This window comes from Carlito syrichta, unplaced genomic scaffold, assembly GCF_000164805.1.
Source record: "Carlito syrichta isolate Samal-C Ts95f unplaced genomic scaffold, Tarsius_syrichta-2.0.1 Scaffold309773, whole genome shotgun sequence".
Taxonomy (NCBI): Eukaryota; Metazoa; Chordata; class Mammalia; order Primates; family Tarsiidae; genus Carlito; species Carlito syrichta.
Genome location: NW_007253869.1, coordinates 464,961 through 490,102, shown reverse-complemented (window position 1 = coordinate 490,102; position 25,142 = coordinate 464,961). Strand labels below are relative to the sequence as shown.

The 25,142-nt window shown below is 53.2% G+C and overlaps 1 protein-coding gene across 1 annotated transcript in view; it reads right to left on the bottom strand.

The window, feature by feature from the left end:
- LOC103270245 (myosin-6) overlaps positions 1 to 25,142 on the bottom strand; it is a 27,585-nt gene extending 2,443 nt beyond the window's left edge. The window contains exons 1-35 of the mRNA XM_008067778.2: positions 25,107 to 25,142; positions 24,557 to 24,766; positions 22,876 to 23,019; positions 22,468 to 22,624; positions 22,345 to 22,372; positions 21,968 to 22,079; positions 21,564 to 21,656; positions 20,507 to 20,570; positions 20,146 to 20,244; positions 19,472 to 19,575; positions 19,243 to 19,381; positions 17,315 to 17,583; positions 16,850 to 17,020; positions 15,380 to 15,689; positions 14,241 to 14,311; positions 13,865 to 13,952; positions 13,659 to 13,776; positions 13,389 to 13,512; positions 12,969 to 13,105; positions 10,264 to 10,519; positions 9,859 to 10,101; positions 9,496 to 9,672; positions 9,068 to 9,213; positions 8,728 to 8,818; positions 6,244 to 6,633; positions 5,494 to 5,620; positions 5,285 to 5,403; positions 4,748 to 4,944; positions 4,023 to 4,206; positions 3,668 to 3,833; positions 3,439 to 3,563; positions 2,264 to 2,572; positions 1,809 to 2,012; positions 810 to 935; positions 327 to 602 (exon numbers count right to left, since the gene is read on the bottom strand). Coding sequence (XP_008065969.1) covers positions 327 to 602; positions 810 to 935; positions 1,809 to 2,012; positions 2,264 to 2,572; positions 3,439 to 3,563; positions 3,668 to 3,833; positions 4,023 to 4,206; positions 4,748 to 4,944; positions 5,285 to 5,403; positions 5,494 to 5,620; positions 6,244 to 6,633; positions 8,728 to 8,818; positions 9,068 to 9,213; positions 9,496 to 9,672; positions 9,859 to 10,101; positions 10,264 to 10,519; positions 12,969 to 13,105; positions 13,389 to 13,512; positions 13,659 to 13,776; positions 13,865 to 13,952; positions 14,241 to 14,311; positions 15,380 to 15,689; positions 16,850 to 17,020; positions 17,315 to 17,583; positions 19,243 to 19,381; positions 19,472 to 19,575; positions 20,146 to 20,244; positions 20,507 to 20,570; positions 21,564 to 21,656; positions 21,968 to 22,079; positions 22,345 to 22,372; positions 22,468 to 22,624; positions 22,876 to 23,019; positions 24,557 to 24,757 — 5,565 coding nt within the window. The 5' untranslated portion in view covers positions 24,758 to 24,766; positions 25,107 to 25,142. The remainder of the gene's footprint in view (positions 1 to 326; positions 603 to 809; positions 936 to 1,808; positions 2,013 to 2,263; positions 2,573 to 3,438; positions 3,564 to 3,667; positions 3,834 to 4,022; positions 4,207 to 4,747; positions 4,945 to 5,284; positions 5,404 to 5,493; positions 5,621 to 6,243; positions 6,634 to 8,727; positions 8,819 to 9,067; positions 9,214 to 9,495; positions 9,673 to 9,858; positions 10,102 to 10,263; positions 10,520 to 12,968; positions 13,106 to 13,388; positions 13,513 to 13,658; positions 13,777 to 13,864; positions 13,953 to 14,240; positions 14,312 to 15,379; positions 15,690 to 16,849; positions 17,021 to 17,314; positions 17,584 to 19,242; positions 19,382 to 19,471; positions 19,576 to 20,145; positions 20,245 to 20,506; positions 20,571 to 21,563; positions 21,657 to 21,967; positions 22,080 to 22,344; positions 22,373 to 22,467; positions 22,625 to 22,875; positions 23,020 to 24,556; positions 24,767 to 25,106) is intronic.

The following is a 25,142-nucleotide window of genomic DNA, read 5'->3' as shown; positions in this document are numbered from 1 at the left end:
CAGGCAATCCACTCACCTTAGCCTCCCAAAGTGCTGGGATTACAGGCTGAGCCACTGAGCTCGGCTGGTAGCCATTATTAAAAAACCCGAGGAAAGGCTACTTAAAAGAGCTTTCAGGCAGTAGAAATAGATATTCCATTTGCCAGAAAAATGCATAGACTCAAGTCAAACTGACTGCAGAGAATGTGAAAGAAGGTTAATCTACGGGAAGCACCTCAAGGAGCAGGTGACAGGAGGCTACGCGCCTGGAAGGTGGCTCAGCAAGGGCCTCGTACGGGACCAGAAAAGCTGCTTCCACGTCTGCTCCCAACCGCTGCCCACCGCACCTGGTAGGTGAGCTCCTTGATGCGCCGCTCGCTCTTCCTCATGCCCTTGACGGACTCTGCGTTGCGCTTCTGCTCCGCCTCCAGCTCGCCCTCCAGCTCCCGCACCCGCGCCTCCAGCTTCTGCAGCTGCTTCTTGCCGCCCTTGAGGGCGATCTGCTCGGCCTCGTCCAGCCGGTGCTGCAGGTCCTTAATGGTCTGCTCCATGTTCTTCTTCATGCGCTCCAGGTGGGCGCTGGTGTCCTGCTCCTTCTTCAGCTCCTCTGCCATCATGGCGGCCTGGGGGCAGGAAAAAGTTGTCAAGAATCATGGGCCCGGGAGGCCCGGCACTCTTTCCCCAGGGACCTCCTCTCTTCCATCCTGGTGTTTGCTCCCTCAGGCCTTCAACCCACAGAGTTAACTTGGCATTACGGTGCAGTGGCCTGGCCTGGGCACAGGGCCTTGTTTGTGTTTTTAGGGGAGGCAGGAAGGTGGGCGGTCACTCACATCCGTGATGGCCTTCTTGGCCTTCTCCTCGGCGTTCCTGCACTCCTGCACCGCCTCTTCCACTTCTGACTGGAGCTGGGTCAGATCGGACTCCATCTTCTTCTTCTGGTTGATGAGGCTGGTGTTCTAGATATGGTAGAGAAAACTATCAAATGTGTACTGATATCTGATTCCACACCTTTATCCAGGGAGAACTTTTTTTTAAAACAAAAAACCTTGCTTTTAGGATATTCCTTGTTTTGCACTTACTTTCCACTCTCCTAGGAAACTGGATATGATGTAGACACATATCTAAAATTGCTTAGCTCTGAACAAAGACTTCAAACAGCAAAGGGTCTGCAGTTCTACTCCTGAGCTCTTTAGCCACATGTTTACATAGAAGCATGACAGTATTTCAAGGAAAATAGAAACCACTTTTTACTAGGACAATATTCTGGAAATGATTATAGTTACAGCAAGAGTGTAGGGGGAGTAAGGAAGAAGGGGACGAGGCCAGTGGTGATGTCATTCCCCCAAACACTGAATTACAGAACAAAACTCCATGAGGCACTACGATAGATGGGCACAAAAACTCATTGCAGAGTATAGCTGAAAACAGTGTAGGTGGGATTGCAGAAAAAACGGTGTTCTATCCAGAATTTGGTTTGCAAGAAGTGCAGCTATGCTTCTTTAAACTCCCGGACTCTCATCTTTATAGAGCAACTGGAGGCTCTCTTTTTAGATCAAGGCTATCACATAACAGCACGCATTCCACTACTCCCAAATTTGTGGCTTCGGTGGGTATCACCAATCAGTCATGACAATCTCAGATTCTAAGTCTAGATGCCTTTCTCAAGATAGTGGTTCTGGCAACCACTACTCACAGATGAGAGTCGGCCCAAGAGATGAAATGATTTCTGACCCTAGTTAGACACGCTCACTTAGAACACCTGGTTTCTATAGATGTCCTGGGCTCTGACACTTAGCAGGTTTCCACATGGTGGGCCCTGACACCCTCACCTGGGAGTGCAGCAGCTGCACCCGCTCGCTGGTCTCGATCAGCTCCTGCTCTGCCAGCTTCCGGGACCGCTCCGTCTGCTCCACCACGGCACGCAGCTCCTCCAGCTCAGCCTGCAGCAGGTTGTTGCGCCGCTCCACAATGGCGATGTTCTCCTTCAGGTCATCGTTGGCACGGACGGCGTCATCCAGCTGGATCTGGGTGTCCTGAGCACCAGGAGACCGGCCATGAGGGGGAGCGGCCTCGGTGCCCTTCTTGGGGCTGTCAGGCGGAACTGGACGTGGTGGGGAGCCCTTGCGGTGACCCGGGCGGGGGGCCTGTCGGGGGTCTCCGCAGTGACCCAGGGGCAGAAGGGGTCCGTTGCCTGTGATGGGACGCCGCCCCTTTGCTGGGCCACGTGGAGGCCGGTCCCCTCCCGCGAGGTCGCCTCCTGCTTCCGGGCCTCTCGTGCACCTACCTTCAGCAAGCTCTGGAGGCTCTTGACTTGCTTCTGGGCCTCGGCGGCCATGCGGTTGGCATGGCTGAGCTGGATCTCCATCTCATTGAGGTCACCCTCCATCTTCTTCTTCACCCGCAGGGCCTCGTTGCGGCTGCGAGTCTCTGCGTCCAGGGAGGTCTGCAGTGAGTCCACCACGCGCAGGTGGTTGCGCTTGGCCTGCTCCATCTCCTCGTCCTTCTCTGCCAGCTTGCGCTCGATCTCTGCCTTGATCTGGTTGAACTCCAGCTGGGCCCGGAGGATCTTGCCCTCCTCGTGCTCCAGGGAGGCCTGGGAGGAGGGGTGGGGAGAGACAGGACACAGGGCAGGATGAGGGAGGGAGGCCAAGAGGATGCAGGGTGTCAGCAGGACTATGACCTGGAGAAGAAGAGCTGGAGAGAGATGGGGAGGTGGGACCTGTACGCCGTGCCCACCAGGGTGCTGCGAGGGAGGAAGTGCTGGATTCTCTGCATCAAGGAAAGGCTTTGGATCTGACAACTGCCAGACTCTCCAGCAGTAGCCCTGCATAAATTCCTGACCCATCTAAAATATTATAGAAAAGGGAGGAATTTTTACATCTACAACTTCAAAGTTTTATCTTTGTTTCCTAGGTTCCTCACCCCAAGTGAGAATAGTTACAAACTCCCAAACTCAGGTGCTTAAAAATGAACAGTAACAATAGCTAATATGTGTTAAGTGCTTAATCTTCATAATAATTATGCATAAAGTCGTATGAGGTATATACACTTAATTCCATTTTACCAATGAGTAAACTGAAGCAGAGAGAGGTTAAGGATCTTGCCCAATGATGCAGTGGAGGTCTCCAAGCTGAGCTTCAAACTCAAGTCTGTTTGACTATGGAGCCCACGTTCCTACTGACCACCTGAGTGGTTATCATAATGGCCACAGTCCAACTTTAAGAAACCTGGTGGGAAACAAAACCTTGCGGCCTATAATCAGACAGTGACACTTTCCTTTTTGTAAACTTGGCTTTGGAGATTATCATGGGTGGTGGGTGGTGGGTAGATGACCTGGGACAAAGAATATGGAGCTAATAGATTTTGTCTGGGGGACACGTTAGGGTCACTCCCAGGTGAGGGAGAGACGGGAGACAGTGGCAGAGTGGGGTGGGGGTGTAGAGAGTGCCAGGCCCTCACCTCAGCCTCCTCCAAGGCCGACTGCAGCTCTAGCTTTTCCACCTCCAGCTGTTTGCGAACCTTCTCCAGCTCGTGCACATTCTTTCCTCCTTCTCCTAGCTGCTCCGTCAGGTCCGAGATTTCCTCTGGAGATCAGAGAGCCTGAAAGCTCAGAGCCTGGGTTCCCCCTGCCCACATGGTCCTCCCTGCCACTGCAGCCCTTCCCCGGCCTCTCGGGGCCCCCACGCACCCTGCAGGTTCTTGTTCTCCCGCTTGAAGGTCTCTAGATGCTCCAGGGACTCCTCGTAGGCGTTCTTGAGCTTGAAGAGCTCGGTGCTGAGGGAGCGTGCCTCCTTCTGCGAGGACTCCAGCTCCGACTGCGACTCCTCGTACTTCTGCTTCCAGTCGGCCAGGATCTGCCGGAGACGAGGCTCACTGTGCAGCTTCCCAGGCCCCAGCCTCAGCCCCACATCCTGGGACTGTCCAGGTGCTTCCACCTGGGCTCAGCCCTTGTCCCTGCCTCCAAGGAGGATGGCTCCGGCCTTGTGCTGAGCCCCTCCCATTCCAGCCCTGCGTGCTGGCTGTGGCCCCCACCCGCAGCCCACCTTGTCAAAGTTCCTCTGCTTCTTGTCCAGGGCCGCGGCGGCGGCGTTGGAGCGCTCCACGTCCACCATCAAGTCCTCGATCTCGTTCTGCAGTCGGTGCTTGGTCTTCTCCAGGGACGAGCACTTGGCGTTGACGGCCTCCACAGCCTCCTCAGCGTCCTGCAGCCGCTGGGCCAGCTTCTTCCTGCCCGGGGGAGGGTGGGGGTGGTGTGACTCTACTTGGCCACAGTGGAACCTTGTGTTGACTTCCTCCGGCCCCCTTCCCATTGCTCCTTGGGATACTGTAACCCCAGCCTCGAGGGAGCCAAGACTGTGAGGACAGAGTCTCACAGGGAGCCAAGACTGTGAGGACAGAGTCTACCGCATGGGCTCCCCAGGCGTCCTCCCTACATGCAGTGGCATCTGGTTGGCACTACCCTCCCTCCCTGCATGTCAGGCTGATCGACGGTAGCTCCTCTGACCAACAAGCTTTTTGCTCGTCTTATACGTGTGCATCAGGTATAACCCGGGCCAAAAGCTCGCCTGTCACAGGAAGTGGGTCAGGACCAGCCAGGGTTTGCAGAGCACAGGATCAAGGCTTTCTTTCTTTCAAGTACCTCTGTTGCCCAAGTTTCTCCCACCCTCCTTTCTCCCCCCTCCTTCCCATGACCGCTCTGCCTGTCCCCACCCTAGGTCCTCTTGTTCTTTCTTCTCTGAGAGTCAAAGTGGGAGCACCCAGAGCTCACTTGGCCTCTTCAAGCTCCTCGGTCCTCTGGATGGCGTCCGTCTCGTACTTGGTCCTCCACTGGGCCACCTCTGAGTTGGCCTTGGACAGGATGCGCTGCAGTTCGGCCTTGGCCTCCGTCTCCTCCTCGTACTGCTCCCGCAGCAGGTCACAGTCATGCCGGGCTGACTGCAGTGCGTGGGCCAGGGCGTTCTTCGCCTGGGGAGAGGCGGGTACCAGAAGGTAGGAGTGAGCCCCTGCCCATGATACTCTTCTCATCTGTTTGCTTCAACCAAGCACAGCCTCATTCAGCCTGAGGGCAGATGTAGAATCTCAATGTCTTTGAGTAGCTTCCCAGTCTGTCCACTCCACCCCTTTGCAAATAAGGGGTGTTCAATGACTTTCTGGTGTCGCTTAGCTGCAGGGCAGAAGGACCTAGACTAGAGGGTCTTTCCACAGCAGAGGCCTCTCTCCAGCTTCAGGCTCCATTTCTGGGGTTGAGGCTAGTTGCCTCAGGGCCACCATCAAGGCTGCCCACTGGCCGTCGGCTGGGCCTCACCTTGCTCTCCTCCTCCAGCTGCCTTTTGAGGTCTTCCATTTGCTGGGTGTAGGAGAGTTTCCCTCGGGTCAGCTGGGAGATCAGAGCCTCCTTTTCCTCCAGTTGCCGGGCCAACTCTCCTGGAGGAGGAATGAGGGGCTTGTGGGCCATGGAAAGGGACAGGTGATGTCTCACCCTAGGCAGGTACGGGGCTGATTAGGGGCACCAACCGTTCTCGGTCTGCAACTTGGCTCGCTGGGTGGTGAAGTCATTGAGAGAGCGTTGCGCCTCTTCCAGCTTCATGCGGTACTCGTTGGCCTGGTCCTCCAGCGTCCGAGACACTTTCTCCAGGTTTGCCTGTAGGCAGCAAGGGACAGGAAGGATGAGGGTGGCAGGGGCTGGGTTGAGTAGAGGAAGAAAGAGAGGGCCGAGGTGAGGAGAGTCAGAGGGCAGGAGGGTGACACGGATGATGTGGGAGGACAAAAGAGGGTCATGAATTAAAGAAGGGAAACGGCCGGGCTCGGTGGCTCAGCCTGTAATCCCGCATTTTGGGAGACCGAGGTGAGTGGATTGCCTGAGCCTGCGGGTTCGAGACCCGCCTGGACAACTTGGCGAGACCTCATCTCTACAATAAATCAAAAAATTAGCCGGGTGTGGTAGCGCGCGCCTGTAGTTCCAGCTACTTGGAAGGCTGAGGCAGAAGGATCACCGGAGCCCAGCAGGTCGAGGCTGCGGTGGCCGGGAGCAGCCACTGCACTCCAGTCTGGGGGACAGAGTGAGACTCCAACTCAAAAAAAAAAGAAGGGAAGAACGTGAGGGGACAGAGACGTGGGTAAGGGCCAGGGAGAGGCAGGGGAGAGAGGAAGAGACCAAAGGGTGACAAAGGAAGTGAGAATGACAAGGGAGATAGAAAAGGTGCAGGGAAGGTACAGCTGTATGCGGCGGGTAGAAGAGGACAGGGGAGGCTGAGCAGAGCCCACCTTGGCTTTGATGATCTGCTCCATGTTGGAAGTGACGTCATCCAGCTCCAGCTTGAACTCACTCTTCTCCTTCTCCAGCTTCTGCTTCACCCGCTGCAGGTTGTCGATCTGCTCGCCCAGCTCGGCCACGCTGTCGGCATGCTTCTTGCGCAGGGCTGCGGCCGTGGCCTCGTGCTGCAGCGTGGCCTCCTCCAGGTCCCGCCGCATCTTCTGGAACTCCGCCTCCCGCTTCTTGTTCATCTCGATCTGCACGGACGTGGCCCCGCCGGCCTCCTCCAGTCGCTCGCTGATCTCCTCCAGCTCCCGGGACAGGTCTGAGCGCAGCTTCTCCACCTTGGCCCTGGCGGTGCGCTCGGCTTCCAGCTCTTCCTCCAGCTCCTCGATGCGTGCCTGGGCCCGACATAAGAGGGCTCAGACACCCCGCCTAGACCCTCCGCCGGAGCCCCCGTCCCAGACTCTGAAAGCTTCTGAGCACTCAGGTCCCTCTCAAGCAGTGGTTGTCAACTAGGAGGAATTTTGTGTCCCAGGGAACAGCTGGCAGCATCTAGAGACATTTTTGATTGTCATGACTCGGTGGTGGGGTGTTTCTGGCATCTAGCAAGTAGAGGCCAGGGATGCTGCTAAACATCCTGTAAAGCACAGGCCACCAATAGGAATTTGACTGAAGCCAAACCTTCGAGGCATTTCCTGAGGGCATCTCAGGCCCCGTCTGAGCATCTGCAGCCTCTAATCCCGAGGATCTGTATTCAGAGGGGGATCCTGACACTCTGTGAGATGGTGAATCTCAAAGAGTCCACAGACTCACTGGACTCTGCCCTACTGTCCAAAAGACAGCAATGGATCCTGGTATTTTACCAATATACGCGATAATATGAAGTAATCAAAGTAATCAAATACTTTTGTAATTTTCTGAGTTAACCACAAAGTTCAATCAACCAAATCCCTCACTCTCCAGGGTCTGCTTTATTTATGCTCAGGACTGGTTTCCAGCTTGAGTGCTCCCTTCCTAGCCAGTGAGTGCTAGCAAGGAGATCTTGTCTTCATCATGGCTCTACTTCATTTTTCTGGCTTTAGCTTTGGTCTTAACTAAATTGGGAGAATGTCCCATCTACCGTTTTGATCTGCTTCTGGTTAGCCAGAGGCAAAGCAGAGTGTGGGTGTTATTCCCTCCGCCTGAAGTTATAAGCAGCTTTAATGGACTGTGCATGGGTGGCTCCTGGGAGCAGGAGAGAGAGGACCACCACTCTCTTAGTGCTCTTAGTATGGAGAAGGTGAAACTTGTGTGTAAGAGCTTGGGCAGGAAGAAGGAGGAGCCACGGCCCATTGCCAAGACCTGGTGAGGATAACAGCACTGTCGTTCTGGGTCAAGAGGCCAAAGATGTTGCCCAGACCTAGGTTAGAAGAACCCGAGGATGGCCCAATATTCTAGCTAAAACCCAAGAAGATGGGAGGGCAAATTATTACTGAAGGTATGTTGGTCCCTGAGTTGTCCCAGAGGAGTAGAATTATGTTTGTGTGTTATTACAACCTGGGCCACAAGACTCGAGGGCTGAGGGGAGACTAACTCTTTCTACTAGCCACAGTCTGTCTATAAAATGAGAGGACAAGGTCCTGCCCCAGTAGCCGAGTGCCTGTTATCCTTGGGGTCACTATGTCCAGACCTGGCGATGTAGCTTCTGTAGCTATACTGTGGGGATGACAGTAGCTGCCTTGTAGGTCTCCACAGCTCTTCTGGAGACTAAAAGCACATTAAAGTTTGACACACAATAAAGGTAAGGAAGACTGTGGCTGTTCATTTCATCTCATTCTGCAGAGGGATGAGAAGGCCATGGGGAAGACAAAAGAATACCTTCTTCCTGGTGGCTGGCTGACTTCTCTAACCTGAGCTCTATTAAAATGACATTAATATAGAGTTTCCTAGTTGACAAAGTGGTTTCATATACATTCTCTCCTCTGGTCCTGTAAGGTTGGTATTGTCAGTCTTATTTTACAGATGGGAAGAAGATCTGAGGACAAGGGAGGGCAAGTGACTTGCTGAAGGTTGCCCTGTGGGGACTCAGCCTGGGATAGTGACTGGGGTTTGTGCCAGGAAGAATATGAACAAAGCAGCCCACAGGAAGGTGCTCCGTGAAGGTTTTGTTCACCCCCCCCATGCGGACAGCAGAAGTACCAAAGGAAGGGTTGGAGGAGAACCAAGTCCCATCATTTGTCCCAGAGCAGAAAGTCCATGAGACAGAGCATATCTCAGAAAGAGAAACTCTTTTAGTACATGTGTCCCCCCAAAGCAATTGTTTTGCTAAAACAATATATTCTTGCTTTACTTGGGGAAGGCTGGCATTCCTGAGAACCTGTCAGTCAGGGATGGTTGGATCGATGGGGTTGGCTGGAGTCCCAGATACTGTCTGGAACCCTAAGCAACTCCCACGGCCTCTGCCACCTCAGGGCTATTGAGCTTCCCCTTGGCTGCACTGGGAAGAGTGTCACCTGGTTTTCCTTCAGTTTCTTCTGCAGCTGAAGGGCCAATGCCTGCTCATCCTCAATCTTACTGTTCTGCTGATTAATGTCAAACTCCTTCCTAGAGGAGAAAGGTGGGTGGAGAATGACAGGTGGTCCCTCTTCCTCTGAGTACATTCTCTTCTTTTGTCTTAGCATGCCAGGACCAGCTCCCCCCACACCCAGCCCAGAGAGTGAAGGGGGCGGGCTGTGATTGACCTCATTCTCAGGGTGCCCAAGACAATCGTGGCAAGTGTGGCGCAGCACCCTGCACTTTTTCCACCAGGATAGGCACTTCCATTAGTTCCTCCTGACCACCTCAGCCGCTTACTTCTTGAGCTTTTCTTCCAGCTGCAGCTTGTCATTCTCCAGGTCCATGATGCTCTCCTGGGTCAGCTTCAGGTCACCCTCCAGCTTCCGCTTTGCTCGCTCCAGGTCCATGCGCACCTTCTTCTCTTGCTCCAGGGATCCCTCCAGCTGATGGAGAGAAGAAAATGAGCAAAGTGTGGAAAACATTAAATCCATAGTGCATGCTCTACTGCTTCCTTCTAAACTTGAAGCACAGTATGGCTGAAAGTCAAACCAGCAGAGGAATCCTGCAAGCAAAAGGATTCAGAGGCCTAGCCTAGTGAGGAACCGTAGGGAGCAGAAAGGCTCCAGGGGCCATAGAAGTTATTTCCAGGGATCAGAACCCCAGGGCCAATGGCGTTGCCTGAAAAATCTTGACCTGAGGGAGGGAGTGTGGTCCTTACTACTCACATCATCCACCTGCTGCTCCAGCTTGACCTTAGACTTGGTCAGGCTGTTGACCTTGTCCTCCTCAACCTGAAGGTCATCCAGGGCCTGCTGGTGAGCCTCTTGCAGAGCTTTCTTCTCCTTGGTCAGCTTGGCAATGATCTCGTCCAGCCCAGCCATCTCCTCTGTCAGGTTCTTCACCTGCCAACCAGGAACCCCACCCCATTTAGGGTCAAAGGTAACTCTAGCCTGGGGACATCTTTGGGGACCTCCATGCCAAGAATCATGCTGCTCTCAGGATCCCAAGTGGGATGGTCTTGGTCAGGGTCACTGTGGTCTGGGAATCCTGAGGAGACCTGGGCTGGAGCCAGGAGGAGTTGCCCTCACCTTGTTCTCTGTTGCATGCTTCTCCTTCTCCACCTTGGCCAGTGTCAGCTCCAGGTCATCAATGTCCTTCTTGAGCTCAGAACACTCATCTTCCAGCTTGCGCTTCTTGGCAGTGAGCTCGGCGTTCATCTCCTCCTCGTCCTCCAGCCTCTCGTTCATCTCCTTCACCTTGGCCTCCAGTTGGATCTTGTTCTTGATCAGCTGGTCGCAGCGCTCCTCTGCATCGTTGAGGTTGTCTTGTTCCTGGGAGAAGAGCAGAGGGCAGAAGCTGATGATGAAAGAGAGGTGACACCCAGGATCTGAAAGAGAGCAGGAGCTCCCAGACTCCCGGTCCTTGGTTGTGAGATGGGCTATAATCCAGGGGAAAGGAGGAGGTGAGCTGAAGAGATAATCACGTGGCCTCACCGCCTGCACTTGGAGCTGCAGGTCATTCTTCTCCTGCAGCAGGGACACCATCTTCTCCTCCAGCTCCTTGCGGCGAGCCTCCGACTTCTCCAGCGACTCTTTGATGCGCCCGAACTCCTCCTTCATGGTGGCCATCTCCTTCTCTGTCTCTGCGCTCTTCAGCAGAGGCTTGATCTTGAAGTAGAGCTTCATCCAGGGCCAATTCTTGACCCCCATGAAGGCCCGAATGTTCCACTGGATTACCAGCAGGGCATCCCTGACAAGGAAGCACAGAGAGGGGGGCACTATGAAAGAGCACTTTCCGATTACAGGCCCACTAAGCAAGTGTGTAGGTACCTGGGCAGGAACCCGTCTTGTAGCCTTCCCCCTGTGTGCACCTCCACCCCCAGCATCACTACACTGAACATAGAGCTGCTCAATAAATATTTATTAATCAATCAATCCAATGAAAGGCCAGTTTATATCCTCCCTACTGGGGTGTTAGAAGTAATGGAAGCTAGCACTCCTAGAGTGTCTCCTATGTTCAGTGTTTCTACTCTCACAATATCCTCAAGTGTGTTAGAAATTTTGTAGTCTTACGTATAAGGATATCTGATATACTGTAAGCTGTGAAGCATGAAAACAAAATGACTATCCATGAACCCACTACCCAAACAAGAGCCAGAGCATTACCAACTGTTTGTTCTACGTGTGTGCTCCTCTCTAAGGTCCTCCCATCCACCCACCACTCCTGCCAGCAGCAGCTATTACTCTGAATCTTGTTTATTCTTTTCTTACTCTTTCAAAAAATACTTTAATCATATGTGTATGTATCTTCAAACAATGTAATGTTGGGGTTTCTTTCTTTATGAGCTTTTTTAAAAAAATGGCATCATTCTGCATGTATCCTTCTGCGATTTGCTTTTGTTCACTTAACAATTGCTATCAAGGCTCAAATATATTTGACCATGTGGCTGTATTTCACTTCTTTTCACTGCTTTATAAATATTTCACCAAATGACTATAATGCTATATATCCATTTTCTTGTGGCTGGAAGTTCAGGCTGTTTTAAGATCTTTGATGTTGTGACCAACGCTGCTATGAAGATTCCTTTTCGTTTCATGGTGTATGTGTGTAGGAGTTTCTCTGTGGAAAAGCACTCAGGAGTGGAATTAAAAAGTATGCAATTGCTGGACTTTAAAAGATGATGATAAATTGTTTTCAAAGCAGTTACATTAATTTATATACCCACTGGGCATGGTGGCTCCTGCCTATCATCCCAGCACTTTGGGAGGCCAAGGTGAGAGAATTTCCTGAGTCTACGGGTTCGAGACCAGCTTGTGCAACTTGGTGAGACCTCATCTCTACAATAAATAAAAAAATTAGCTGGGCATGGTGGCACACACTGTCGTTCCAGCTACTTGGAAGGCTGAGAAGGAAGAATCACCTGAGCTCAGCAGGTCGAGGCCACGGTGGCCGTGAATGTGCCACTGCATTCCAGCCTGGGCAGCAGAGTGAGACTCCAACTCAAAATAAATAAATAAATTTAAACACCCATAAACTATGTGTCAGACTTCTTAACTTTTGTCAGTCCAGTGTTTTAAAATGGTATCTGGCCAGGCGTGGTGGTTCATGCCTGTAATCCCAGCACTTAGGCAGGCAGAGGTGGGAGGATTACTTGAGCCCACAAGTTTGAGACCAGCCTAGGCAATATAGCAAGAGCTTATCTCTACACAAATAAATAAATTAGCTGGATGTGGTAACATGGGCCTATATTCCAAGCTACTTGGAAAGCTGAGGTGGAAGAATCACCTAGCCTAGGTGGTTGAGGCTGCGGTGAGCTGTGATCATGCCACTGTACTCCAGCCTCTGTGACAGAGTAAGACTCCTCTCAAAAAATAAAATAAAATAACGAAATGGGCCGGGCTCGGTGGCTCAGCCTGTAATCCCGCACTTTGGGAAGCTGAGGTGAGTGGATTCGAGACCCGCCTGAGCAAATTGGCGAGACCTCATCTCTACAATAAATCAAAAAAATTAGCCAGACATGGTAGCGCGTGCCTGTAGTTCCAGCTACTTGGAAGGCTGAGGCGGAAGGATCGCCGGAGCCCAGCAGGTTGAGGCTGTGGTGGCTGGGAGCGGCCACTGCACTCCAGTCTGGGCGACTGAGTGAGACTCCAACTCAAATAATAATAATAATAATAATAATAATAAAAATGATATCTCATTGGAGTCTTTTTTTTTTTTTTTTTTTAGTTGGAGCCTCACTCTGTCACCCAGGCTGGAGTCAGCGGCATTCTGGCCACCGCAGCCTCAACCTGCTGGGCTCAGGCAATCCTTCCGCCTCAGCCTTCCAAGTAACTGGAACTGCAAGCATGCACTACCATGCCTGGCTATTTTTTTTTATTTATTGTAGAGACGAGATCTCACCAAGTTGCCCAGGCTGGTCTTCAACTCCTGGGCTCAGGCAATCCTCTCACCTTGGCCTCTCAAAGTACTGGGATTATAGGCTTGAGGCACCACGCCTGACCTCATTGAAGTCTTAACTTTCATTCCCCTTTAGACAATTTTCTTTAAAAAGAAAATTCAAAATGAGACCCAGAGTGGTAAAGTAACTTGCCCAGGCCAGCTAGTAAGTCTGAATCCAGGCCTTCTGACCCACACTAGTCGGCACTGCTTGTCTGCCCTTACATATCGGGGTAGCCTCTCCCTTTCCCTCCTGCCTCACCTGCGTTCCACGATCTTCTTGAACTCAATGCGCATGAGCAGACCCCGGGCTTGAGCCTGGATGCGGGTGAGGATGCGGCTCAGCCTCTCATCTCGCATCTCCTCCAGTAGCCCCAGCAGCCCCGCCTTGAAGAACACCTGCAGAGAAGGGGTAGATCCAGGAGGCCGCTGCCTCAGAGGGGTATCCAGGGTGGAAGAAGAGAGAGGGAGAACCTGGCTCCCCGGGGACCCACCCCCGCTATGTATCCTAGAAGTGAGTGAGAGAGAAAATTTGAAAAACAAGACAGAAAGAAAACCTAGGTTCCAGCCCTTGGGTTGGTAGGGAAGCCAGGAATCAGGAGTCTTCCTCCTGGACTCCCAGCTGCTCGAGTCAACATGGCCACCGGCCCTGCAACCACCCCAAAGGACTCTAGGCTCACACCTTGGTGTGGCCGAACTTGTACTGGTTGTGGTCAATATCCAGGGAGCTCAGCAGCTTCTCAGATCCCTTCCTGCTGTCAATGAATTGTCCCTCGGGGATGGCCGCTGGGTTCAGGATGCGGTACCTGGGGAGAGAAGTGCCCGCAGTAACCCACGCTCTGCATGGAACTGCTCTGCCCACTACTTTCAGGGCCACCTGCAGGCTACCGTCCCCACCAGGGCAACCCAGGACTCCCCTGTTCCCTGAGCTCTGGGGCGCCCCCGTACCCACCTCTGCCGAAAGTCCCCATAGAGGATGCGGTTGGGGAAGCCCTTCCTGCAGATGCGAATGCCCTCCAGCACGCCGTTGCAGCGCAGCTGATGCATGACCAGGGGGTTGTCCATCACCCCTGAGACAGGAGGGGAGGGGAAGAGGTCAGTCTTAGGGTAAATGGATGCCAGGCTTCTTCCTCACACGAAGGTCTTCCTCCGGCTCACCTGGAGCCTTCCGTTCATTGGGGATGATGCAGCGCACAAAGTGAGGATGGGTGGTTCTCAGGTTGGTCATCAGCTTGTTCAGATTCTCCTGGGGATGGATGAGGGTGGGGAGTTAGGAGACACATGGATTGTCAGTCGGGTCCCTGAGCCCTGGGCCCCAGACACCCTGTCAACAGAACCACCAAAGTGATAGCTAGTTGACACATCATTTGTGACGTGACTTCAGGCTTGTGTGGACTTGACACGCCCAAAACAACCACATAGCTCTAGCTTCTTCCCTTCCCAAATGCTGAGCATCAGGTTGGGGTGGTATAGCCAGAAGGCTCTGAGCTGGGCCTACCCACCGGGTGTTCTGGTGTCCCTGGGTCCTTCTTACCCGGTGGAGAGCTGACACCGTCTGGAAGGATGAGCCTTTTTTCTTGCCTCCTTTTCCTTTACCACTATCCCCTAATAACAAGAGAAGGAATAATGAACAAGAGCTTGAAAACAGTAGCCCTTGGGCAGACACGGGGCTCTGTCACTCAGTCGTTCTCTGACTTTGGGCAAGTTATTCTCCAAGTCTTAGTTTTCCATGAGGACGATAGTAACTACCTCTAAAAGTTGAAAAGAGGATTGGATAAATTAAGCATGAGAGGCGGCTCACCAGTGTGTGCCACACAGTAGGCACTGAAATAACATTGGCGCCCTTATCCTTCCCTCTTCTGCTCTCACCCTTCATTTTTATATCTTCCCACTATCTACTTTTCTTCTTGTACTTTCTCCTTTTAATTTCAATCCACACCCTTTTTCTTCCTTCTCTGAACTGGGGGCTCTGTTGTTCAGTGTCCTCTCAACGTTTGTTGAAAACTCCTGTGTGCCTGGCTCTGTGCGGGGCATGGTATAGTGATGCTCACAATTTTGAGGAAACATGAGACATGAACAGCAATGTCTGTAAGACTAGGTAGAAAATGACAGAGTGGCCGGTGACCCACGTCTATAATCCCAGCACTTTGGGAGGTCGAGGTGGAGGATTGCCTGAACCCGTGGGTTCAAGACCACCCTGGGCAAATTGGCGAGACCTCATCTCTACAATAAACCAAAAAATTAGCCAGGTATGGTGGCGTGTGCCTGTAGTTCCAGCTACTTGGAAGGCTGAGGTGGAAGGATCACCTGAGACCAGTAGGTCCAGGCTGCAGTGGCTGAGAGCGTGCCACTGCCCTCCTGCCTGGGTGACAGAGTGAAACTCCAACTCAAAAAAAAAGAAAGAAAGAAAGAACAAAAGAAAGAAAGAAAGAAAGAAAGGAAGGAAGGAAGGAAGGAAGGAAGGAAGGAAGGAAGGAAGGAAGGAAGGAAGGAAGAAAATGGCAGGGACTACAGAAGAGGTTCAGATGAAATAGCTGTGGCATCTCCTGACTCACCCCCCCAACCAAGGCTGACTCACTGGCTCCCCCTGCCTGCTTCTGGAGTCACGTGCAGAACCCTGACCCCTTGCACCTCCAGAAGTCTTTTGGTCCAGGGCAGGGGCTGCCCCCTTACCAGAATCAGCAGATGCATAGGAGGAGAAGAGTGTGGCCATGAGCTTGAGGGAGGACTTCTGGTACAAGCCCACCACTGTCTCATTGAGAGGGTCTTTGTTCTTTTCCAGCCAGCCCAGGATGTTATAGTCCACGGTGCCAGCGTAGTGGATCAGGGAGAAGTGGGCTTCCGGCTTCCCCTTGATGTTGCGTGGTTTCTGGAAGTTGTTGGACTTGCCCAGGTGGTTGTCGTACAGCTTGGCCTTGAAGGTCATGTCGGTGGCCTTGGGGAACATGCACTCCTCCTCCAGGATGGACATGATGCCCATGGGCTGAGGGCAGGGTGGAGAGGTAGAGAGAATCACTGAGTGCACTCCTAGGCTTCCAGAGTCCCATACCCTGACAGAGAAAAGACTCAATAGCCAGTGTTGCTGGTGGATGAAAGAAAGCCTGTGCTGGTACCTCTTGCCCCAAGATAGGAAGCCAATATTCCCGAAGTTAGCCTATATCCAGTTACTCAGGTCTGCTTTCTTCCTGCCTCAGTGGACCCAACAATGAATAGTGCACTCCTATTCACCCCTCAAAGCTGTGATGCCTCACAGCACAGCCTTCTTTCTGATGGCCCACTGCCCCAGAGACACCAGACTGCAGGGGAAGGACAGACACCTGTCTATATGACACCAGTAGCAATTCTTAAGGAAAGTTTAGAAGGACCCAAGTTCTGCACAGCACTCTGCACTTCAGAAAATGTGGTGGTTCTTGACTTCTCTTGGGGTAGGAATCTTTTCAAGAATTTAATAAAGTCAAAGATGGTCTCTCCAGAAAAACACATGTATACACACGTACACGCACACGTACGCACTTCCACACATGTATGTATGTATGCATGTACTTATGTCTTTTTTCCATACAGTTTTATGGGATTCTTTGAAAGATGAGAACCCTGGCTAAGACTCTCTGGATAATGACCCAACGCTCGTGGGGAAGCTCCCATTTTTCAGAAGGCAGTGGCTGGGCAGGGAGAGGTCAGGTACTCGGGGCTTGGGCCTGTGTTAGCAAGGCAAAGGCACACTGAGAGCAAGTCTACCAGCATCCTTGACTCTTCTGAGGAATGCCTAAAGTTAAGAGGGGCTGGAGATAGGCTTATTTCTCAAAAAACAGGAGAAGTCAAACAACTCTAGTTTCAGCCTTGGAATTGAACTTTCCATGAACTATGTTTCTCCTGGGCTATCAGAGGTGCCAGGAGTCCTCTCTTCACCACATATCACTCTTAAGACAAAAAGAGGTGACCACCATAGAGATTTCACCTAGGCAAAATGTCCTAGGGAAAGAAGGAAGGGGCCTGTCCTGTGTATGATTTCACAGAGGGAGGAAGCTGGACCTGAGTGTGAGATTCTGGGGACTCTAGTTTCTTGAATGTAGAAGGGACAGGGCTGCCACTTTGTCTGGGATGGCCAAAGAGGGAACACAGGCGGTGGGACTGAGGAGGTACCTTCTCAATGAGGTCGATACAGGCCTGCAGGTCCATGCCGAAGTCGATGAACTCCCACTCAATACCCTCCTTCTTGTATTCCTCCTGCTCCAGCACGAACATGTGGTGGTTGAAGAACTGCTGCAACTTCTCGTTGGTGAAGTTGATGCACAACTGCTCAAAGCTGTTGAACTGCAGGGGGAGGGAGGGGCGGGAGCAGTCAGGGAGGGGGCATCTGAGTGGCCATCGTGGTCCGCCTGGGGCTGTGCCCAAGGACTGTGCCCATGGACTGTGCACAAGCCTAGCAGGGGTGTATCTGGTCCCTTCTCACGTCCATGGAAGCAGAAGAGAGCCATCCCTGAACACAGGGCCGATGACTGCCTCTGTCACCGCACAGTCCCCGCTGGCCCACACTCAGCAAATGGCTGTTGAATGTGCGAGTGAGCCTTGATGGTCCTCCCCACTCCCAGGACTTTGCCGACTCACATCGAAGATCTCGAAGCCAGCGATGTCCAGGACTCCTATGAAGTACTGGCGTGGCTGCTTGGTCTCCAGGGTGGAGTTGATGCGCATCACCATCCAGTTGAACATCTTCTCATACACTGCCTTGGCCAGTGCCCCAATGGAGTAGTATACCTGTTGCACACTCTGCCCCTTGGTGACATACTCATTGCCCACTTTCACCCGAGGGTGGCACAGTCCTTTAAGCAGGTCAGCTGAGTTCAGCCCCATGAGGTAGGCGGACTTGTCGGCATCTGGTTGAGAAGGAAAGGAATGAGTGAGAAATTGCTTTTTTGTTTTTAGAGACAGGATCTTTCTCTGTTGCCCAGGCTGGAGTTCAGTGGCATAATCAAGCGATCCCCCTGCTTCTGCCTCCTGATTCACTGGGATTACAGGTGTGTACTACCACACCCAGCTTGAGTACTATCAATGACCCTCGTTCCTTGCCCCAGGGCCACAGCCTTTGGAAAGTATCAGGTCCAACCTTGTCTCCTTAAGGAGGAAGGAATCGAGATCTGGAATAGCACAAGGAATGCCCGTGGTCACACAGCCAAATCAGGCTGGAGTCCAGGTCTCCTTGTCCAGCCCACGGCTCCCATCACACCCAGGTCCCGTAGCACTGTCTCTCCGTCTGCCAGGTGTCAATGGGCCAGATCTTTCACCAACACCACTGTGAGCATGTGTCCCCACCCTCACTGTACCCCGCATCTCTCCAAGAGGGGTTGTGGCTAATGGAACTAGATGTCCTCTGTTCCCTGTCTCCTTTGTTCTCCATCCCAGGATCTATCCCGGGACTGGGCATACTATACTCTCAATTCACATGATGACCCATTTGACTGGTTGGGAGGAAAATTAAGGCTCCCAGCAGTGTGTTGGACATGGTCCTACTTCCCACCTCAGTCACCCAAATGAGCCATCTAACATGTGGCTTTCTCTCGTTAGCAGGGATTTATTTGGTGTGATTTCATCAAAATTTTGTGATAACTACTGATGTGCTATCTTGAAATCTAGGCTCCGAATTTTGATCTGGACAGACTAGGAGATGGGATCCATGAAGGTGGGCCAGGAGGAATGTTCTCAAACATCTGTCTAGCACTGTTCACATCTCCTCATCTCCTTCTCAAAGGATACTCACAGCAGCCCCCAGAGGAGCTAAGGGAGGACTGTTGCTCCATTTCATTGAGGAGGAAACTGACATACCAATGCCCTAAGCTATAGGCACACATTGGGCCCATATTGGCTATGTGACCATGGGCAATGTCCTCACCTCTGGCCTACCACCTCCCAAATGGAACATGGCAGGAGCCAGTGAGGGGCTCACCTAAGGAGTGGGCAGGTAAATGCCCTGCATTAATGATGAGGATGGTAGAGCTCAGGGGTTGTGATTTCTGGGGCTGAGTGAGTCTTGGGCACAGGAGGGAAAAAATCCCCTACTTACTACTTGTAGTGCAACTGGGCTTGAGAAGTTGGCAGGATTGTGGAGGACTCCCTGTCTGCCCAGCTTTCCAATGTCCCTGTCCCTAATCATTCCTCAACCCACCCTTATCCGATAAGCCTTGGATCCTCCAGGAGCCAGCCTGTCTGGGACAGTGGGTGGTCAGAGGCCTGCCGGGGTCCCAACTGAGGGGAAAGCTGGGAGGTGAGGCTGGATGGGGTGGAGGAGGGGGCAGAGCCTGCCCCTGGAAAAGGCGCCACTCTCTGACCACCTGCTTTTCTTATTTCTCCTGGTTTCCTTCCACTTGCCCTATTGTGGTCCCGTTGTCCATCTTCGTGGATTGCTGAAAGGCACCACTTTTGGACACAGATAGGAGACTGAGCTCCCAGGGACTGTCTTCAGCATGATGGGCGAACAGGCCCCTTGAGCCCAGTCAGCACCTGGGGCCTTCTTGGTGCTGCCCTCCCGCCCTTCGCACCTTCGGTGCCGTCCGGCTCCGCCTGCTCCTCTCGCTGCTTCTGCTTGAACTTCATGTTTCCGTAGTGCATGATGGCACCTGTCAGCTTGTAGACACCAGCTTTCTCCTCTGCAGTGAAGCCCAGCACATCAAAGGCATTCTGGGACAGAGCAAGAGGCAAAGAAGGGAGTTGGGGCAGTGGCCCCAGGAGCTCCCGGGAGCACACAGCCGCAGCAGCCCCCTCACTCACGTCGGTGGCCATGAGCTCCTCGGAGTCATCGATGGAGGCCACGGACACCTCTCCCTGAGACACGAAGGCGTAGTCGTAAGGGTTGTTGGTGAGCAGCAGCATGTCTGTACCAGGTGAGGGGCAAGAAGGCGGGAAGACGGCAGGGAAGGAGCAGGGAGGGTTGGGAGGTGGGCAGGGAGGGGGAGAGAATGGGGAGAATGGAGGAAGAGAGGACAGGGAGAGGTGGAGAAGAGGAGAGTCACTCAGGACCAAAGAGAGAACCCAAAGGAAGTAAAAGAGTGGAAGGGAAACCCAGGGAGGGAAGACCCAAGATCCCCGACGACAAGGAAGAGGGAGGATCGTGGGAGAATAGCATGTGGGAGACAGGGAGGCAAATCACGAGGAGAAGGAGAAGTCAACAGGGAAGAGGAGAGGAAACATGCCAGGGGAAGAGTGGAGAGCAGAGTGGAGAAGGAGTGAGGTGTGTGGTCGTGCAAGGGGAGGCAAGAGGAGATGCAGGTGGGTCCCAGGGTGGGGAATGAAGACAGAACTGGAGCCAGCCGAGGGAGGAGGGAGGAGAGGAGGAGGAAGAAAGAGGAGAGAGAAGGGACAGAGTGAGGAGGGAGGGCCCTGCCAGCACACAGACAGCTTTGGGGAGGGTGCCGGGACAGTGGGATGGGGCAGGTTGGGCTCACCCAGCAGCTCTGGCTTCTTGTTGGACAGGATCTGGTAGAAGATGTGGTAATTCCTCTCAGCCTTCAGCTGGAAGATCACCCGCGACTTCTCCAGCAGGTCTGAGGTGGGGGAGGAGAGGAAGGCAGGTGAGGAAGGAAAGAGAGTAGAGCCAGAAAAAGGGCGGAGATGAGGGGCAGGGAGGCTCCCACAGCATGAGGGAGCGAGCTGGGAAGAAGGTGTGATGGAAAGAAGAAAGGGTGGCAAAGCCCAAGGCAAATGTAGACAGACAGAAGATGGAAAAACGATGAGATAGGATTGTGGCTGGGAAAGAAGGCTAAGGAGGAGGACCCAGAGGTAAGCAGCCTCGACCCCGGGACTCACAGGTCTCTATGTCCGCAGAAGCCAGCTTTCCAGTGGCGCCAAAGTGGATCCTGATGAATTTCCCCTGGGGGAAGATGGGACAGAATTAGGGAACTGATTGGAATGGGACAGAATAAAATCACGGCCCTCTCCTCAGCCCAGAATGCCCTGGATGGTTCTGGAAATGTAAATCACCTAGTTTAGTATCTGGAAAACAGGGAAAGGTATCCATAAAGCAGAGAAAAGGATGCCCATCCCCACATAACACCCGGGGACCTCTGAATGGAAACAGAAAGGAACACATATAGAATGCTCTTGCTCATACGTCTCATATTATCTCATGAAATTCTCCTAGTCATCGGGGAGGTAGATATTATTACCCCTGTTTCACAGATGAGTGGGATCAGAGACAAAATGGACAGTTGGGCCTTTGGCTCCAAAGTCTGTGCTCTCTTTCCACTTCCAATATACAAGAGCTTTGGAAATACTCATAAGAAAAATCTGAAACATGACCAAAACTGTCTGTCTCTGTTACTTGGCTATGGAACAGCTGTGGTGATTTGGGGTTCCCAGAACTCAGGGAGCCAGTTGGGTTGGGAGGGTTTGGAGTGTGTGTATGTATGTGTGTGAGTGTGCTTGCTGATATCCCAAAGCCAGATACAGTATAATTAAGTGGGTGTAGTTGGGCTCGGTGGCTCAGCCTGTAATCCCACGCCTTTGGGAGGCTAAGGTGAGTGGATTGCTTGAGCCTGCGGGTTCGAGACCCGCCTGGGAAACTTGGTGAGCCCTCATCTCTACAATAAATCAAAAATTAGCTGGGCGTGGTAGCGCGTGCCTGTATTTCCAGCTACTTGGAAGGCTGAGGCAGAAGGATCGCTGGAGCTCACCAGGTCGAGGCTGAGGTGGCCGGGAGCAGCCACTGCCCTCCAGTCTGGGCGACAGAGTGAGACTCCAACTCAAAAAAAACCCAAAAAACCCCAAACCAAAACAATAATTAAGTGGGTGTGACAAAGAAGCACTCCTCCCTTTTCTTGTCATGACTGGATGGGTCCAGTTGGCAGTGGTCAGGGGTACTCACGAAGCGGGAGGAGTTGTCGTTCCGGACAGTCTTGGCGTTGCCAAAGGCCTCCAGAGCAGGGTTGGCCTGGATGATCTGGTCCTCTAGCGTGCCCTGCAAAGAGAGCAGAACAGCAGGGTTCATCCAGGCTGTGGTAGGAGGGCAGGAAGTTTGCTCTGACCCTGGGGGATGGAGGTGGTGCTGTTGAACTCCTTGGGTGTGTGACTCCAAAGGGCCTACTCAGACCTCAGGGTGTGTGTCTTCTGCCAGGAAGGCCTTCTGCACAGAGCTGACCCTCAGGAGCCCTGTTCAGTGCAGCTGTTTCCACTGCTTTACCCTTACCCCAGGAGGACAGGCTTAAGGGTAACCCGGGTCAGTCCGCCCCCCAGGTCCCCTCTCTGCTGAGCCTGTGGCTCACACGGCACCTTGTTCGCATTGGGATTGTCCTTCTTGCCACGGTCACCTATGGCTGCGATACTGGCAAAGTACTGGATGACACGTTTGGTATTCACAGTCTTCCCCGCTCCGGATTCTCCGCTGAGGACCACAGGGACCAGTCAAAACTCAGGGTTCCTACTATTCTCCATACAGAGTTCAGCACTGGATGCTCCCTTCCCAGTCCCACCATCAGAGCCCAGCGCACGACAAGATTTGCTTGCCACCCTTCATCCTTTAATGAGAGCTCAGCACCCCATCCTCCCTGCCATCACAGCTTTAAACCTTTCCTCCCCACCTGCCCCCCAAGACTCAGGCTGAGTCCCCCAAGGCCAAGCCCCTCTGTGGGAGGATGCCGCTCACTCACGTGATGAGGATAGACTGGTTCTCCCGATCTGGAAGAGAAAAGAGAAGAGGCAGTGAGACAGGGTCAAGGGCTCAGGTGGGTGTCGGGGCTGAGGGGACCCAGGTCAGAGGCTGCCGGGCTCACCCGTCAGCATGTACTGATAGGCGTTGTCAGAGATGGAGAAGATGTGGGGTGGAGCCTCGCTCCTCTTCTTGCCCCGGTAGGCAGCCACCACTTCTGCGTTGTACACCGGCAGCCACTTGTAGGGGTTGACGGTGACGCAGAAAAGGCCCGAGTAGGTCTGGAGCAGGAGACAAGGCTGGGCATGAGTTTGGTGGGGAGAGACTGGGATGGGCAGTGGTGGCAGGCAAGGGCACGCCTGGTCACTCCAGCTGGCTCCTCTCATCCTGCAGCTGCCCAAGGGCAAGGATGGGGGAGAGGGCACCTGGGTCTTCTGGAAGTGTACCAACCCCCTCCTTGGGAGAATCTCCCTGGCCTACTTTGGCCCCTGTCCAGGATGGGAAGTCCCTGTGGTGTACAGGAGCCACTCACGTAGATCATCCAGGCTGCATAGCGCTCTTTGAGGTTGAAGAGCACCGCAGGCTCGTGCAGGAAGGTCAGCATGGCCATATCCTCGATCTTGTCAAATTTGGGTGGGTTCTGCTGCAACACCTGGTCTTCCTTCACTGTCACTGTCTGGAAAGGATGTGTGGACAGTAGGAAGGGGTGACCACACTCCCACAGGGACCCTTACCAGCCTTGCCCTCTGACCTCCTCCCAGGAAAAGGCCTTGACTTGATCTTGCACCCCTAGCTCTTTCCTGACCAATACCCCAGCCTCTACCCTGGAGCTCCCCCAGGACACTTCGCCCAGATAATTTATCTGCTCACTGTCTCTTTCATCTTAGAGACTGTCCTAGGTTCCCTTTCTTTGCCAGGTCACCAGACCTTGTGCCCATAATCATTACCTTTCTTTTCTTTTTTTTTTGAGTTGGAGTCTCACTCCGTCGCCCAGACTGGAGTGCAGTGGCATGCTCCCGGCCACTGCAGCCTCGACCTGCTAGGCTCCAGTAATCCTTCCACCTCAGTCCTCCAAGTAGCTGGAACTATAGGCACGTACTACCATGCCTGGCTAATTTTTTATTTATGATAGAGACGAAGTCTCGCCAAGTTGCCCCGGGCGGGTCTCGAACCTGTGGGCTCAGGCAATTCACTCGCCTCAGCCTCCCAAAGTGCTGGGGTTACAGGCTGAGCCACTGAGCCCGGCTAATCATCACCTTTCAGTCTCTATGTTTCAGTGTCTAGGAGCAAACCTGGGGACTGGCAGCTTTCAGATCTGCACATGCATGCTGACCCTGAGGCTGTCTCCTGGGGGTAGTTCTCAAGGGTGCCAATTGCTCAGGGCAAACCTTCACCCCTACTAGAAAAGTCGCTCACCCATCTACTCTAGACTCCCCACCAGTCACTGTCAGTGTGGTTTGATTGGCATTGGTTGGTTTACCATGCCCCAGTGTCATTAGATACTGCTAGTAGGTATTTCAGAATTTGTTATAACTGAAGAAGCTGTGGCTCTAAACGACCAAATGATTTTCCTGCACAGTGACTAGCTGGTGGTGGAGCTGGCATCAGAGCCAAAGCCCTCAGTGAGTTGTGGTTTGTTATCCACACCTCAACAGGGTGCAACATTCAGTCAATGAGTCTGTGAGGCACACAGCTCCAAGCTGCTGCTGGTGACCAATGACCATTCTCATGGCTGAGCCAGGGACCAGGGCTTCTCAGTGCCAGTCACCAGCCCCAGGTCAAGTGCTCAGCTCAAAAGTTCTTGCTGTGTGTGTTCATCTGGGTCTAAGAGTTTGCTTTGGTTTGGGTGAAGGGAGTTTGAGAAAGTAGACCCACAGAGGAAACTGAGGCACAGAGAGAAGCGCAAGAAGGGGAGCTTCACTGAATGCTGTGTCTCTGCCCTCTTTATCTACAAGACCTCTCTGAGGAGACAGCTGAGGTCCCTCTCCCTCAGCATCCTCTCTGGAAAGGGCCGTGCATCCCTGGGTGGCACCTGCTGTACCTGCTCGGGTTCATCTGAGAAGGATCAGATCCTGCATTCCCCAAGGGAGCACATTCTGGCATCCTTATTGGCCTTGGCTCTTTTCCAGGCCTCTCGGCTTCCAATGCAAGTGGCTCCTCCCCTCACCCCCCCAACCTTTCCTCCCGCTGCCCTGGCAATGTGCCCCACGCACCTTGCCATTCTCGGTTTCAGCAGTGACCTTGCCCCCTTCCCGGGACACAATCTTGGCTTTGACAAACTCTTCCTTGTCGTCGGGCACGAAGCACTCGGTGCGGATGTCAAAGGGCCGGGTCTGGGCCTCCAGACGCTCCCTCTCTGACTTGCGGAGGTACTGGGCCGCCGCCCCAAAGTCAGCCATCTGGGCGTCGGTCATCTTGTCACCCTGCTGAGGCAGAGACAGGAGGGTTCTTCTACTCCTGAGGTGGGCCCAGGTTCCAGCGGGCAGCCTATTATCTGCACCCCCACTCCCTGTCCTGCTTCCTCCCCACCAAGTCTTATTGCTCTTCCCCCACCACCCTGTGAGTGGCACCTGCTTGATTCTACCCTCCTCCACTCAGGGTTCTTCAGGATCTCTGTAAGGAGTGTATGGGGTGACATTGGCTGGAATTTGCTAAGGGGAGGACTCAGTGCTCAGAGGAGGGACAGTGGCCTCTGGTCTAGCAATCTGGCTCCCAGGAGAAGTCTGCCCTGCTCTCTGCAGAGAAAACTGGGCTGGTTCTCACCTGGTTATACCTTCACAGAGAATCCCGAAGAATCTG